At 41.5% G+C, this 15,249-nt stretch overlaps 1 protein-coding gene across 3 annotated transcripts in view; it reads left to right on the top strand.

Annotated features, from left to right (window-relative positions):
* hace1 (HECT domain and ankyrin repeat containing E3 ubiquitin protein ligase 1) overlaps positions 1-15,249 on the top strand; it is a 47,116-nt gene that overhangs the window by 22,736 nt on the left and 9,131 nt on the right. For 2 of the 3 annotated variants that reach the window (XR_005614883.1, XM_031759781.2), the window contains exons 16-21: positions 2,826-2,923; positions 3,125-3,212; positions 3,648-3,797; positions 13,949-14,145; positions 14,379-14,510; positions 14,907-15,005. Coding sequence is in view for 2 of the 3 variants with exons in the window: in XM_031759781.2 (XP_031615641.1) it covers positions 2,826-2,923; positions 3,125-3,212; positions 3,648-3,797; positions 13,949-14,145; positions 14,379-14,510; positions 14,907-15,005 (764 nt within the window). In the remaining variant the exon portion in view is untranslated. The remainder of the gene's footprint in view (positions 1-2,825; positions 2,924-3,124; positions 3,213-3,647; positions 3,798-13,948; positions 14,146-14,378; positions 14,511-14,906; positions 15,006-15,249) is intronic. The other variant, XM_031759782.2, reaches the window with a different exon arrangement.

Genomic DNA, 15,249 nt, shown 5'->3' with positions numbered 1-15,249 from the left:
ACATGAAAGTTATCAATCGTTCTTTTCATCTTTTCTTATTACCCACAGCTACATCCACTTCTGTCAGGCCTAGGCTGCTCACTAGGGCTGGGTATCATCACTGATTTCTATAATCCATTCGATTCCGGTTCGACTCACAAGGTCCTGATTCTATTCGATTTAATCATCTATCAGTACTGACACATGTGAGACTTCATCAGAGGTGTTGGTATCACAGCAGATGCCTTTGTGTCAAAGTAACTGAGGATAAAACACAGAAAAACATGAAGGAGATTTTCCTGGCCTGGTTTTTATAGCAGAAAACTCAAAAAAATATGCAATTTTACATAATTTTAAAAAGTTTAAATTTCTTCAGTATTGAACAGCAGAAATCAGGCTTTCTTGTCCGAGGACATTTAAGTTAAAAAAAAAAAGGAAAAAAAGACAGCGGCCAACAGCACTGTAAACAACAGTAGACTGGCGGGAAATAAGCGCATGAATAATGCAGAAAACAGAGATTTGAGATGGGAAACTGTTCTTGAAGTACAGAGAGAGAGAGAGAGAGCTGTGCATGAAATGTGATTTTTTTATCGTGGTGGAAGCAAAACAGCAAAAGTCAGAGGGAATTCATGACGATGTTTATCAAATGTGAAGCGTAGTTTGCTGCTTCTTTTGCTGCTGGTTCAGTGAATTTTGGTTGGAGAGAGACGAAACCTGCAGCTCAGAATCAGGGCAAAAAAGACGTAAACACAAAGCGCAGACCCGACGCATCAGAATCAGTGAGCTGTCGGGTTTCAGCCCCGACGGCGTGTCCATGTCCGTGTCCGTGCTGTCGGGAGAAGAGAAAGCTGATTCTGATGAAAGAATCGTGAAAGAACATGGAAACATAGATCAAAGATTAGGAGATCAGAGTCTTTAACTGTCCTGGCTTCCTTCTTTGTATCTGAAGCGGTTTATCCCGCTAGCTAAACAATCAAGTATTTTCACAAAGACTCTTGGACCAAGAAGGTTGCATTGAGTTCACTGAGTCTTAACTTACATAAACTTAACTAAATAAAATACAATAATTTATAAATCTATAAATACACATGTACTATATGTTTGCATAATTTGCATGTATGCACAAGTGAATGTTTACACATGTTTAAAACTACCTTGTACTCCACTATCGTCACAGAAAATTATCTACCCAGCAGACCCATTTTCATATTAGCAGAAAAGGCAGTATTATGCAGACATATTGTACATTTCCCCAAACATACGAGACACCTCAAAACTTACGGATATGATCTTTGTTAGTTTCCTAATATAGCAAAAAATGTCCTTTAACCATGCATCATTAGCAGCTTCTGCTCTCGCCCCTCTAGCCTGAAAAATGAGGGCTGTATAAATATATTTCTTGAAAAATGACATACAGAGGCCATAACATGAGTATTTTGAACTGGAATCATACCTGGGGTGTGTCTGATGATGTTTCACCAGTCCATAAAAACACAAATACACACAAGTACAAATACTGAGAAACTGACACCTGTTGTGGTAGCCATCACGTCCCTCTACCAGAGTCTCAAATCTTGTCAGGTGCAGGATGACTTCGAACACTTATTAAAGCTGCCAGTTGAGGCTTGAGCTATTTTTGGTTCAGACACAATTCCATTATTACAGCAGGGTTGGGATGGTCCCTGCTTTGCCAAGTAGAATTCAGGAGACATCAGGTAGGATCCACCAGGGCCTCAACCAGCACCTGGTTGAAGTACCTGACCCCAGCTGGAGGCTTTTCATATGTGTGAAACATTTATTGACAATGAAGAACACAAGGACACACAAGTAAGACTCAGAAGTCCTCCAAATGACCTTTGGGCTCTTGACCATTACCCAGGCTTGGCCAGCCAGCTTCCACCAATCAGCCCAGTAAGGCAGTTGTTGGCTAGGTTCTCCTCTCCAGCCAAACTGTGGCTGTGGGATCGATCCCTTTTCTGCTTTCTCAGGGAAACATATGTACCAAGGCCACCGAATGTAGCAAAAGGCATCATGTTGAGAGGGGGTTAACTCAGAAGAGTTCTCGGGTGGTTGAGCAGATCTGGTCTCAGATTGATGTCAGCCTCTTTGCGTGTGACCTGTTCCATCTGTCTTTGAGCTTGGGCTCACTCAACCAAAGGCATGACCACCTTGTAGCTACACAATGCTACCTGCTATTCACTATAGTTATTTGTGGCATATGCCATTACCTCTGGAAATGTAATACCTGGAAAGTCTTGAGATACAGTCTCCAGCTTCCTAGAGACTGTCTCTCGAGCTTTAAGGCTGCTCTGAGACACATTGTAATCAAACTACCAGTGATTTAATGCCAGCACCAGTGCTTTATAGGTAAGCTGTGGGGCATGACTGGGTATGCCAGCGTGTGTTAAAAAAGTATCTATACACCCTGACTAGCAGTGGGATCATCAGTTGCATTCTTATGAAATTGAGAGTTAATCTCTTCACTCAAAGAAACAAGGTTAAAATGTAACTTTATCCACATGGCACTAGTTATAAGTTGAATGTGTGTTGTATGGTGTAAAACCTAAAGTAACATGATAAAAGGTAACAAAGTATCTAATAAACTCTGTCTACTAGTGTCCTAACACAGAAACAAACATGGAAACACAGCAGGTCTGCCCAAAGCAGTTGGGCCACTGAAGGTTGAAAATACCACTAGTCAGACAAACAGGTCCAAAATGTGCACCACCTGAATGGGAAATGACAAGAAGACCCTTGATCATAAATAACATTCAACCCAGCTGAAGATCTGTATGAAAACGTTTGTTCTACAAAATATGAATTCTTTTTCCCGATATCACCATCAGATTCCATATTTAGGAGTAGCTGTGAGATGGTTTCAAAGTCCACCAATGAAAAACTCAAACAAGGCATTGCTGTTCGTTTCCATGGTGAGGAGGGTATGGTGAGTTGTCTGCAATTCAGCTGTTAACAGTATAAACAGTGAGTTGTATTGTAGTTTGTATTAAAGATACAGAGTACTCTGTATCTCTGTGTGTGTGTGTGTGTGTGTGTGTGCGTGCGTGCGTGCGTGTGCGTGCGTGCGTGCGTGTGTGCGTGCACGTGTGTGTGTGCGTGTGTGTGTGTGCGCGTGTGTGTGTTTCAGGGCCAAGGTGTAGTTCGGGAGTGGTTTGACATTCTATCCAATGAGATCATCAACCCAGACTACGCTCTGTTCACTCAGTCAGCTGATGGTATGTGACATTTTTCTTTTAAGTCATAAGATTTCGGGTGTACAGAGTGATCCACAGAGTGATCTCATGCCATGTTTGTGTGACCACTGCTTGCTATTAAGATCACTTTGTATTGACGTGCTTGACCAGATGGGCCCGGGCACAGTTTAGTCGCACTTAGGAACTAGCATGGCTCCCGAATACTTGCTCAATGATGGCTGCCTCTGTAAAATCATAACTTACAAATTTGTGAGAGTAAAATGCATGACTGTATCCCCAGTTAATCTACAAAATGCATCCAGTCATGAAAGTCATGCTGTGCAAGAGCACTGTGTTAAAGAGAGAGAGGAGAGAATAAATGCCAGAGAGGAGCTGAGACGCTGAAACAAACCTAAGTGTACTTTTTGTGATAAGCAGGTGTGTGTGTGTGCGTGCGTGCATGTGTATGATCCACAGGTACAACATTTCAACCCAACAGCAACTCATCAGTGAACCCAGACCATCTGAACTACTTTCGATTTGCTGGTCAGATTCTGGGCCTCGCTCTGTACCACCGGCAGCTGGTCAACATCTACTTCACACGCTCATTCTACAAACACATACTCGGTAAGAAACTTTGGTTGATAATACCTGATGTTACCTACCTTTAAGTAATAAAAAAGTTTACTTGAGTTTTGCACCAAATGCCAGACTGATGAGAAACTCCCTTCAATGTTTCTCCAGGATCCGTGGAAAAATTAGTGTGTAAGTGATAATATCCAGAAACAGTTTAATATATCCCTACGCCTTTAATTTAATGTATTGACAAAAATATTAGCTCATCTGCCTTCACATGCATATGAACCTGAGTGGCATCCCATTTGTAATCCATAGGATTTCACATACTATTGGTCCACTCTTTGCAGTTATAACAGCTTCAACTCTTGGGAAGGCTTTCCACAAGGTTTATGGGAATTTTTGATCCAGAAGCATATTTGTGAGGCCTGGCTCACAGTGTCTGCTCCAACGTACCCAAAGGTGTTCTGTCAGGTCGAGGTCAGGACTCTGTGGACTGGCCTGTGTAGACCAGTCAAGTTCTTCCACACCAAACTCGCTTATCCTTACATACATACCTGTACATCCCTTGATAGGAAGAATGTGTTGAGGCAATCTGTCTTCCTGGGCAGAGATATGTTAGAAGAAGCTGAGATTGCCCTGCCGCTCTGGGTTTGGTCAGCCTGAGCTCGCCCATCTCTTAGATCTCCAGCTTGTGACCCAGCACCCTTGGGTCAGAAGCTTGCTCATTTCTTTCATGCCAACTGGGACTGCTGGTAGAAGCTGCTTTGCTGATGGAAGCAGCCAGCACACAGGTCGTGTTTTCCCCTTTAAATATCTTAGGCTGCTGGCCCTGGGATAACTAGCTTGGCAACTAGGTATTCTGACCTCATGTTGCTGTCTACTGGGGGTGCAACATCTGCCCCATTTGGTGATCTGCACTGGGTGGAGTCCTCCTCCTTCTCCATGTCCTCCAGGTCATTGAGGCTGGAGTCGGCATCGCTCCCTGTGTCCTTGCTGCCCGGTTAACCCATGTTTTGATCCGGGAGGACCTCAAATGTTAGGAGAGTGTTTTTTTTTGTTTTTTTTAATCATGTCTGCCCAGCTCGTAGTGGCTCGTAGGTGAAGCATATCACTTGTAGCAGTAGCAGCTGGCAAGCAGGCACCCTGACAATTAGTCCCTGCTACTCTCAACCTCCATTCCAAGACCTTCTCTGGCACCAAAGCACAGCGGGGGCAGCCTTGAGGGTCCGCCAGAGAAGCCTGGCCATGAGTGTCCCTGCTCTAAATGGGGGCACCACATAATGAACGGGTGGGATGAAGCCTCTTTGGCTTTCGATTCTGACCGGCATGGGTAGGAGCCGTAGCCATGGTAACAGAAAGGTGTGAAACTAAGCTACACCAGGGCAGCTGTGGTTAAGGCCGAGCTAGTTACTGTGAAAATCAACATGTCATGACACGTTAGCTGAGTTCTACTAGCTAGTTCAGCTAATAACCTAATGCTGACCAATTAAGCTAACAACCTTGTCACTACCTGATCTGTACTGGAAACCCGATCCATACCACGCATGTGCGAAAGGCCATTACTTCCGCTCGAAGCATTCTACAATATGTTGCCGTTGGTTGAAAAGAGAGGTGAAACAATTTCAGTGGTGTGGCAACATTATGGGTTCGCGGAGTCAGACGTGGATCAAATATTGTGCAGTATTTTGAAGTTCACTAAACATAGATGTTTACATTTTGCATTTATTTTTTATATTGCAAACATTTGCACTGTAATCAGTATTTGCACACTATTTTATATTATTTTTTGATAGTCTTTAAAGCCATTATTCAATACATTGTTATTGTTAAATAAATATCGTCAAATAATCGAGATCTCAATTTCAGTGAAAATAATCGTGATTATCATTTTTGCCATAATCGAGCAGCCCTAGGTCAGAGTATCTTTCAAGATGTTAATAATAATAAGTATCTCCTAAAATGTTAGCAGTAATGAAACATTTCAATATAATGTAGACAAAAACGGAAAAAAAGGTAGTTACGGATCGGGTCCGTACCGCGCATGTGCAGATGTTCTCTTCCTCTTCTGTTTCGTTTAATGGCAGTTTACTCCCCACTGTACGAGGATGCCGCCACTTACTCACCGAGCGAATGAGCCTTGTTGTAAACTGAAGTAGCGTCATTACAAATGCGTGTTAAATTTGATTTAGTGATAGTCGAGTGTGTTTATGCTTGTCTGTGTGGAGAGGATTGATTGGAATGTTGATGGTGATGTCCGCTATCACTGTCAATCGTCAGTAAACACTTAATCTGGCTGATGAATCTTCACATGACATATTACTAAGTCTGTATTATTAAGCCTGTAATTAGGTGCCATTCTTCTTATTTTACAGCACTGTTGTTCAATCGGGGGAAGATGAAAGCATGAATTTGTTTGTATACGGAGGTATCCATTGTTTAAATGTCCCGGGCAGTCGAAAAAGAGGCAGAGCTGTCAAGAAATGCTACGAGCTAACTGGGCACTTACCGTGTCATTCAAATATATTAACCATCGCAATGTTGGCAAAGAGAGGAAGTGACGTAACATTTGCGCATGCGTGGTACCGATCAGGTTTCCGGTACGAATCGGATAGTGACAAACCTAATGCTAGCCAAGCCCTGGAATCGACTAACCATCTAATGTGGTGTGACACTAGTATGGTTTGTGGCCTACTAACAAGCTGATGCTAGCTAGAGACTAAAAAGGCTTGCCATGATGCATTAGCCTAAGTTACACAAATGTTGGTTACCCTGCTAACTAAAACCAGGAAACCGCTGGAACAGCTTTCTTCTGTGATTGGTGTTCCACAGAATGTAACTATAAGTTCATTTGTTTTGAGGACATATTCAGTACAATCCAGCTAACACGTCTGGTTGGCCATGTTAGAATGATGGGGCGGAGGCCTGACCACGTCTCAACAGATCTGTCATGGACACACATGATGTCACTGGAGCTGATCATGCCAAGGTGATTCCCATACTGAAACACCGAGCAAAGTTAGAGAAAGAGCCAGTGACAAGGCCATGGGCGGTCAAGGCACCCTGATGCATGTGGGGAGTGATGCCTGTCTGCTCCGATCCACCAAATAAAGCACTGTAACTCGCTGAAAGTTTTAATGCTGGTTCTGATAGAAAGGTGTCAGGATACACAGTGAATCACTTTTTGTTGCACACCAGTCAGGGTTGTTCATGCTGAGCCGTGTCCACCACTAAAACTGCTAATAATGGCCACATGAGCATCATAACTGGAGCAATGGAAAAAAGTGGCTTAATCTGATGAATCATGCTTTCTTTTACGTCGCCCACCTGAGGAAACATCCTGTGCCAGAATGCTCTATGGGAAGACGGCAAGCCAGCAAGAGGCAGTGTGATGCCTCGGGCGGTGTTCTGCTGGAAACTTTGGGCCCTGCCATTTATGTGCATGTTACTTTGACATGTACCATCTACACAACCACTAGTGCAGACCATGCACACCCTGATTATTGGTCCGTCTTTCAGCAGGATGAGGAGCACAATGAGTATGAGGTGTTGACATGGCCTCCGAATTCCCCAGATTTTATAGTGTAATATGACTTTTTTTTAAATATCAGATTATATCACCTCCTTGGATCCAGTGTTTTTGTTTCTAGTGCTACGTTGTGTCGTGACTAGAGCAGGGCGATATGACCAAAAATATTCATCATGATATACATTTGAAAATTTGCGATAACGATATAACTGATGATATAATTGACACTAGACAAAATACTTTACAACTCCACAACTTTATTAGTGCAAAAAACCCCATCAATGTATTTTCACTTAAACAAGCAGCTGTTTTTTGTGCATTAAAGTTATATAAAAATGTAACAGTGCAAATTCCTCGCTGACAGTTTAACCAAAAGGCATTTCCTTTTTTTTCCATATATTTTTATTGAATTTTTTTTTTTTTTATAGAGCACAATACAAACAAATATAGAACACCCTCACATTCACACACCCATCCATACATCAAACCTGCCTACATCACATTCAAATGTAGAAATGAGCATAATACTCACAGTAATACAAAAACACAATGAGTTAAGATAGAGAAGATTTTCCCCTCCTTCCCTTCTTCTTCATAAATGTCCTTCACCTCCACTCCCTAAAATATCCATATATGGCTTCCACATATTCACAAAGTCCCATTGTTTGCCCTTGGCAATATATGTTAGTCTTTCCAGGCCTAGAGAAACTGCAATTTCCTTCTTCCACAGTCCCATGGAGGGAGCATCCATGCTCTTCCAACATAGCGCAATGGCTCTTCTGGCTTGAAGTAGTCCATAGTCCAGTAATTTAGTTTTTTTTCCCGATTGCTTAAATTCTCTTGGGTATATTCCAAGTACACAGAGTTTTCCTTTTAAAGGGATTTTCACCTTAAACACTTCGGACAGATATTTGATAACATCTTTCCAAAAGTCCTGGATTTTAGGACATTCCCATAGACAATGAAGAAGAGTTCCTTTTTCAACGAAACATTTAGTACAGATGTCCGGAATATCATTGGACATATGATGAAGTTTGACAGGTGTTATATAGGTTCTCATGAGCCATTTATATTGCAGTAGTTTAAAGCGTGTGTTTATTGTTTGTTTTTGTTCTTTTAAGCAAGCCTGGTTCCAGTCATTTTCATCTATGTCCTCTTGGATCTCCCTTCTCCAAGCATCCAGTTTATCTGCTGCTGAGTCTTTGGAGGAAAGCGTCAGTAAATTATAATATATAGAAAGAAAACCTTTCCCTCTTGTATTCTTAATGCATGCCTCCTCTATTTTTGTTAATGGTGGAAGTTCATCACTCCTTTGCAGTTTTGATGACAAATAGTTTTTCAATTGTAAATATTTAAAAAAGTGTTTTGGGGGTATTAAATATTTTTTACATAACTGATCAAATGTGAGCAGCATGCCGTCTGCATATAGGTCTTTAATTTTTTGAATGCCTTTATTTTTCCATATTTTAAATCCTCCATCACTTTTACCAGGCGTGAACTTTTCATTTCCCCAAATAGGGGTAAATTGCGAAAGCGATGGAGGATCGCCCACATATTTATGAGCTGCATGCCAAATTATAATTGTATTTTTCAAGAAAGGGTTCCTCGTATTTTTTCTTAATGTCTGAAGAATATAGAAAAGTGTATAAAGGAAGATCTGGAACAGATTTTTGCTCAATGTCAACCCAGGCTGGAGGTGTTGTTGGGCAGAAATAATGGGTGGCTGATGTTAGTTGGGCAGCCATATAATACCATCTGAGGTTGGGGACTTGAAGACCTCCTCTGTCATAGGGCAAGTAAAGTAACTGTAAGCGGAGCCTTGCCTTCCTATTATTTCAAATAAATTGGTTAAATAGTTTGTTTAAACTGTCAAAAAAAGAAGCTGGTAGAGGCAACGGAAGTGTTTGGAAGTAATATAAAAATTTTGGTAAAATTGTCATTTTTAGGATATTTATCCGGCCTATCATAGATACAGGCAGGTTTGTCCAACGGTTTAGCATTTCCGTGACCTCTTCTACAAGGGGATCATAATTTATTGAGGTTATGTCCTTAAGGCTTGGGGTGATCTTAATGCCTAAATATTTAAAGCCTGTTGTAGTTGTTTTAAATGGGGTGGTCACCACAGGGCGTCTTCTTTCTTCTTCATTAAGAAACATTAATTCTGATTTAGAATTGTTAATTTTGTATCCTGAAAATTCTCCAAATGTTTTTATTAGTGTCCCTAATTTAGTAACATTATCTTTCAGATCAGTCAAAAAAAATATAATATCATCTGCAAATAAAGAAATTAGATGGTCTCTTCCTCCAATTCTGATCCCTGATATTCCTGCATTTGCTCTCACAGCTATGGCCAGAGGTTCTATTGCTAACACAAAGAGAATTGGTGACAGAGGGCAGCCATGCCTGGTTGATCGCTGTAAATTAAAGGGTTTTGATATGTTATTATTAGTTAAAACTTGTGCTGTTGGATGTGTATACAATAATCGGATCCATTTCAGGAATGTTTCACCTAGTCCATATTTGGGGAGCACTTGTAAGAGATAATTCCATTCTATTCTATCGAAGGCTTTGCACGCATCTAGTGATAGCAGCGCAGTGTCCTCCCTATTGTTTTTCTCATAAAGTACATTGAGGACACGTCTTATATTATTCTAGCCTTGTCTCGTTTTAACAAAACCTTGTTGATCGTCGGTTATCAAATTAGGCACATATTTATCTAGTTTCCTAGAGAGTGCTTTACACAAAATCTTTGTATCACATCCCATAAGACTAATACCCCTATAAGAGGAGCATTCAGTTGGAGGCTTATTTGGCTTCAATAAAAGGGTTATTGTAGCTAATCTCAGTGAGTCTGGGAGTATTCCGAACTTATACGACTCCTCATACATGTTAAGAAGTGGCTGTATTAATTTATTTTTAAATGTTTTATAGAATTCCATTGGAAGTCCATCAGGGCCAAGTGTTTTGCCGCTATTCAGGTTGTCTATGGCTTCTGACAGGTCTTTTATTGTTAAAGGACTATCGAGGGCTGTTCTATCCTCTTCTGAGAGGGTTTGAAATTTTAACTGATCAAGAAATGCATCTTGTGTTTCTCTGTTACCTGTATATTCAGATTTGTATAAAGATTGATAAAACTCTCTGAAATTTTCGTTTATTTCTAAAGGGTCTGTTGTTATAATACCCGATTTGGACTTTATGTGGGTGATGGCTTTTTCTGCTTGCATCTTTTTTATCCTCCAGGCCAATAATTTTCCTGCCTTCTCTCCTTGGTCTTAAAATAATTGTTTGGTCCACATTAAACTTTTTGCCACTTTCTCTGCTGTTAATTTATCATACCTGGCTCTTAGAATAGTCAGATTGTTCAGTTTAGTGGGATCATTGCTCTGGTAAAATTCTGTTTCATTAGATTTAATTTGTCTTTCTAACGATTTTAATTCTTGGTTATATTGCTTACTCTTGTTGCTACTGTAGCTTATAATTTCCCCTCTTATGTAAGCTTTAAATGCTTCCCACCTAATACTAGCTGTGGTTTCATCTTTATTTATTTGAAAATATTGATCAATGTGAGTTTCTATAAATTTGACAAATGATGGGTCCTTTAACAAGAATGTTTGCATCCTCCATCGCTTTACACCTTGATCAACTTCACCCAATTTAACTGATAGACATACTGCAGCGTGGTCACTAATCACAATACTGTTATACCAACAGTTCTCAACACAAGGTAGTAACTCTGTAGAGATAAGAAAGTAGTCTATCCGCAAATGACTTCGATACGAACTAGAATAACATGAAAATTCCCTGTTATTTGGATTCCTTGTCCTCCAGACCTCATTTATTCTCAAATCTTTCATATAGTTAAAAAGTATTTTTCTAGTCTGGGTATGAGTAGTGTCAGTTTGAGACGACCTATCCAGGTTAGGGTCCAGGGCGCAATTGAAGTCCCCTCCTATGATATAAAGGCCCTCCAAGGTTGATATTGTGAGAAATAGATTTTCATAGAAGGATGGGTTATCCTCGTTGGGGCCATAGATATTTATCAGGTTTATTTCTAACATGGACATACGCCCTGCACAATTACATATCTCCCATTTGGATCTGTAATCACTCTCATAGTTTGAAATGGGATTGACTTATGTATAAGAGTAATGACTCCTCTGGCATGTCTAGTAAAAGAAGAGTAATATACCTGACCCTGCCATCTTTTGGTTAATAAATGCATCTCTGATGCAGTAAGATGAGATTCTTGTAGGAAAATAATTCTAGAGTTGAAATGTTTTAGTCGGTTTAATACTTGTTTCAGCTTAACGAGCTTCCGTATCCCCCTAACGTTCCAGGTCGTAATATTAACGTTCAAAATGTTTTCTTTAGTTGTCCTCTCCATAAAATATTGTCAGACTGTTTACTGAAATAAACAAAATGAAGTAAAAATTGAAGAAGCAGGTTTGCACATACATTCACACACTCACACATACCAGATAAAGAGCTTGTAAACAATTTCTGATTGAACATTTGCGTTTCCTTGTTGGAAATGTCTCCCCCCTCCCTTGAACAAATTATTTGGAGGACGTTAATCCACATCACTGAGGAGTAACTAGTCAACGCGACCTCTCCAAAACCCCATAAATCAGACAGTGTACACTAACCATATAATGATACTGATTTTCCCCCATAATAAAGTTTACCCTTGGTAGTACAAAACAAAACAAAACAAAAAGACTTAGTTAAGGTTTAGCTGTTAATATATAACCCCAAAACGATTGCGATTAAACTCAGAACGACTATGCGCTTAAAAACGCCCAGTTATGTTAACATAAGTTCCACATAAATTTGAACTCAAAATTGTATCTGTCTCTCATCAGTGACTCAATTACTGGTCGGTTATGTTGAAGCAGAGGCAGTCTTATGGAGTGTCTTAATGGTTAACCTATTGTTTTAACCGACTCACTGGTGATGAGCATCCTCTGCTGTTTCCGTCGGCAGATTCTTGTAGAATTCTTCGGCCTCTTGAGGTGTTGAGAAGAGGTGGATCTTTCCACCGTACAGGATCCTGAGTCTGCATGGGTTGTGCTGGAATCCACGGAAGGCGTTGATATCAATAAACCGCTTGACAACCGGGTGAAATCCCCGTCTGATCCGAACCGTCTCCGCAGACAGATCCTGCGCAAATGTGATCTTGGCCCCATCATGTGCAATTTGTTGTTTTCTTGCTTCCCGATATACCAGTTCCTTTTCTTGGAATTTTAAGAAGCGAACATGCACCGCTCTGCTCTGGTTTGGTTTCCCGGAGGCAAGCATGCGATGCACTCGCTCCAGTGTGAATGACTTGTCGGGCGCTAGCCCCAGCCACTTAGGAAGCATGATGTTAATAAAGTCGAAGAGTGATTGCTGCCCCTCTGCTCCCTCTTTTATGCCGAAGATGCGCAAGTTCTTTCGTCATCCACGGTTTTCCAAATCATCTGTTTTGGCTTCAAGAAGTGCGATTCGTTTGATAGCCGAGTTCAGTGACGTTTCTGTTTTTTCAAGTGTGCTTTCAACTTCGGCAATGCGGGCTTCGGCCTCCTCGATATGAGCCCCCTGGTTCAATATGTCTTGCTTTACCTCCGAGACTTTACCCTCCAGTGCAGTCACAGCGCCTGCCATCCCCGTCAGTCTTACATCGATGCTGTCCAACTTGGCTCCAAAATCCGACCGGAGTGATTTGAGTTCATCCAAAACTTCGGCTAGGCTAGCCATGTTAGCATCTGTGTCCGATGTCGATGGTGTAGCGCCTGTCTTGCGTCTTCGGGTAAAGATTTCACACTGTTTCACAGATGAAGCTTTTGACATGTCAGTGCCATATATTCCAGACTACCCTAACCGCGTATACAAGGGTTTTTTATGGAAAGTTTGTACACTGTCTTGAGAGCGACCCCACTAAGCTGCCATCTTAAGGCTTGGCCACGTGACCCCCCACCAAAAGGCATTTCCAGTGGAAATTGGCCGACATATCCTCAGCATAACCATGTATAATATCCACAAAACTTAAAAAGAGGTTATACACACACAATACGGTAATATTATGTTGAAGCACAGTACGTATCACTCCGCGAGGCGCCTGCCTACGATAGCCGTAATGCTCCGACAATCCATCAAGCGGTGCGGCTTCGTAGTTTAGCAAAGTCGTAATAAAACATTTGACAGATTTTCGAGCGCCGCGTACATAAAATCGTCTCGAGGTCAGTAAACACAATCAGAATTCATACATAAGGCACACGGGATTATAAGGGACACTGTCGATTTTCAGAAAAATCAAAGGATTGATTTTAAGTGTGCCGTATTTTCCAAACAACACAGTAATAACGACGGCCCGCTAGCATGCGCTACCAAAAATAGTGCTTTGTTGTGTATCTGACGGACGAAAGCTAAACCAGTTCCACACCACTGAAGTTGCAGCATTTTTACAAACCAATTCTGGTTCATCCGTTTCATTCAACGATCCACTTTCGCTCTTCTCATTCTGCGTCGCCGCCATGTGCGTATGTAAACATAGGCACTGCGCATGCGCGTTTTACCCACATTCTATCGCGATATTTAATTTTCCTATCGTTGCCCAAAATTACACCGGTATTACCGTGAACGGTATGATATAGCCCAGCCCTAGTCGTGACGTCTTGTCTTGTGCGTTTCTCAGGTATCCCAGTGAATTACCAGGACGTGTCATCTATCGATCCAGAGTATGCTAAGAATCTGCAGTGGATCTTGGACAACGACATCAGCGATCTGGGCCTGGAGCTCACCTTCTCAGTAGAGACTGATGTGTTTGGGGCGATGGAGGAAGTGCCACTAAAACCTGGAGGGACTAGCATCCTGGTCACCCAGGACAACAAGGTCAGTCACCACAAATACAGTCTGACGTGTTCCAGTGGAATTCAGGAACTTATTTGTTTGGTGAAAGGATGAAGCGTAACCCTGTACGTCATCTATATTTGCCACAGTGTTTCCTGTTGCTGTTGTTTAAAGCAGAGCGCTAAAAATGACATGTATGTATAAACTCTGTCTTTTGCATTTCTGTCAGTCAGCATCTCTTCAGGTTTGGTGTCTTTGTGTGCCTCTTCTGTTAGGCCGAGTATGTGCAGCTAGTGACAGAGCTGAGGATGACACGAGCCATCCAGCCTCAGATAAATGCATTCCTGCAGGGATTTCACACCTTCATCCCCGCCTCGCTCATTCAGCTCTTTGACGAATATGAACTGGTTAGTCTTCCTCCTCAAGTTTCTCTTCTTATTAGTTTTATCCTTGTTCTTTCCTCACTGGCACCACATTCAGACCTCAACACCATGAGATTTTAGGCTGGTTGGTTTAACAGCATTAGATCCACCATCCAGCTGGGGCCTTCGTGTGTGGAGGTGCCGTGTTGCTTCCAGGTACAAACACACTTTTTGGTGTTTGGGTTGGTAAAATGGCCATATTAATTGGCCACAGTCACACATAGTCCCACTGCAGTGTGTGTCATGTTTGACTGTATTGCTCAACCATCCATTGAACTGTGGGAGGAGCTCTGTGCTTTCCTGTTGTGTTTGTCTCAGTATCTTTTCTTTTCTCTCTCTCTGCACGTCGCTGCATCATTGCATATACGCGCACACATACAGGAGCTCCTACTATCAGGGATGCCAGAGATTGATGTGCAGGACTGGTGTAGGAACACTGACTACACCAGTGGATATGACGCTCAGGAGCAAGTCATCCAGGTGGGCCCCTCTGCTACCACACAAGAACCAAATCCTTGAACACAAGGCCTGAGTCAACCAGAGACACCTTCATATTTTTATTGAGTACTTTGCAAAGAATTCTCAGAAAAAATATTTATCACCTAACATAAATGTTTGAAATGCAAAACTATGAAAAATAACCTTTGAAATTCCTGAAAAACACTAAATCTGTGCCTGTGACTGTACTTTAAACTGAGTGTTTCCTAATTTTGACCAGAGAATC

This window comes from Oreochromis aureus, linkage group 11 (genome assembly GCF_013358895.1).
Source record: "Oreochromis aureus strain Israel breed Guangdong linkage group 11, ZZ_aureus, whole genome shotgun sequence".
NCBI classification, from domain to species: Eukaryota; Metazoa; Chordata; class Actinopteri; order Cichliformes; family Cichlidae; genus Oreochromis; species Oreochromis aureus.
Note: the sequence above shows the minus strand (reverse complement) of the source record. Positions and strands in the feature narration are given on the sequence as shown.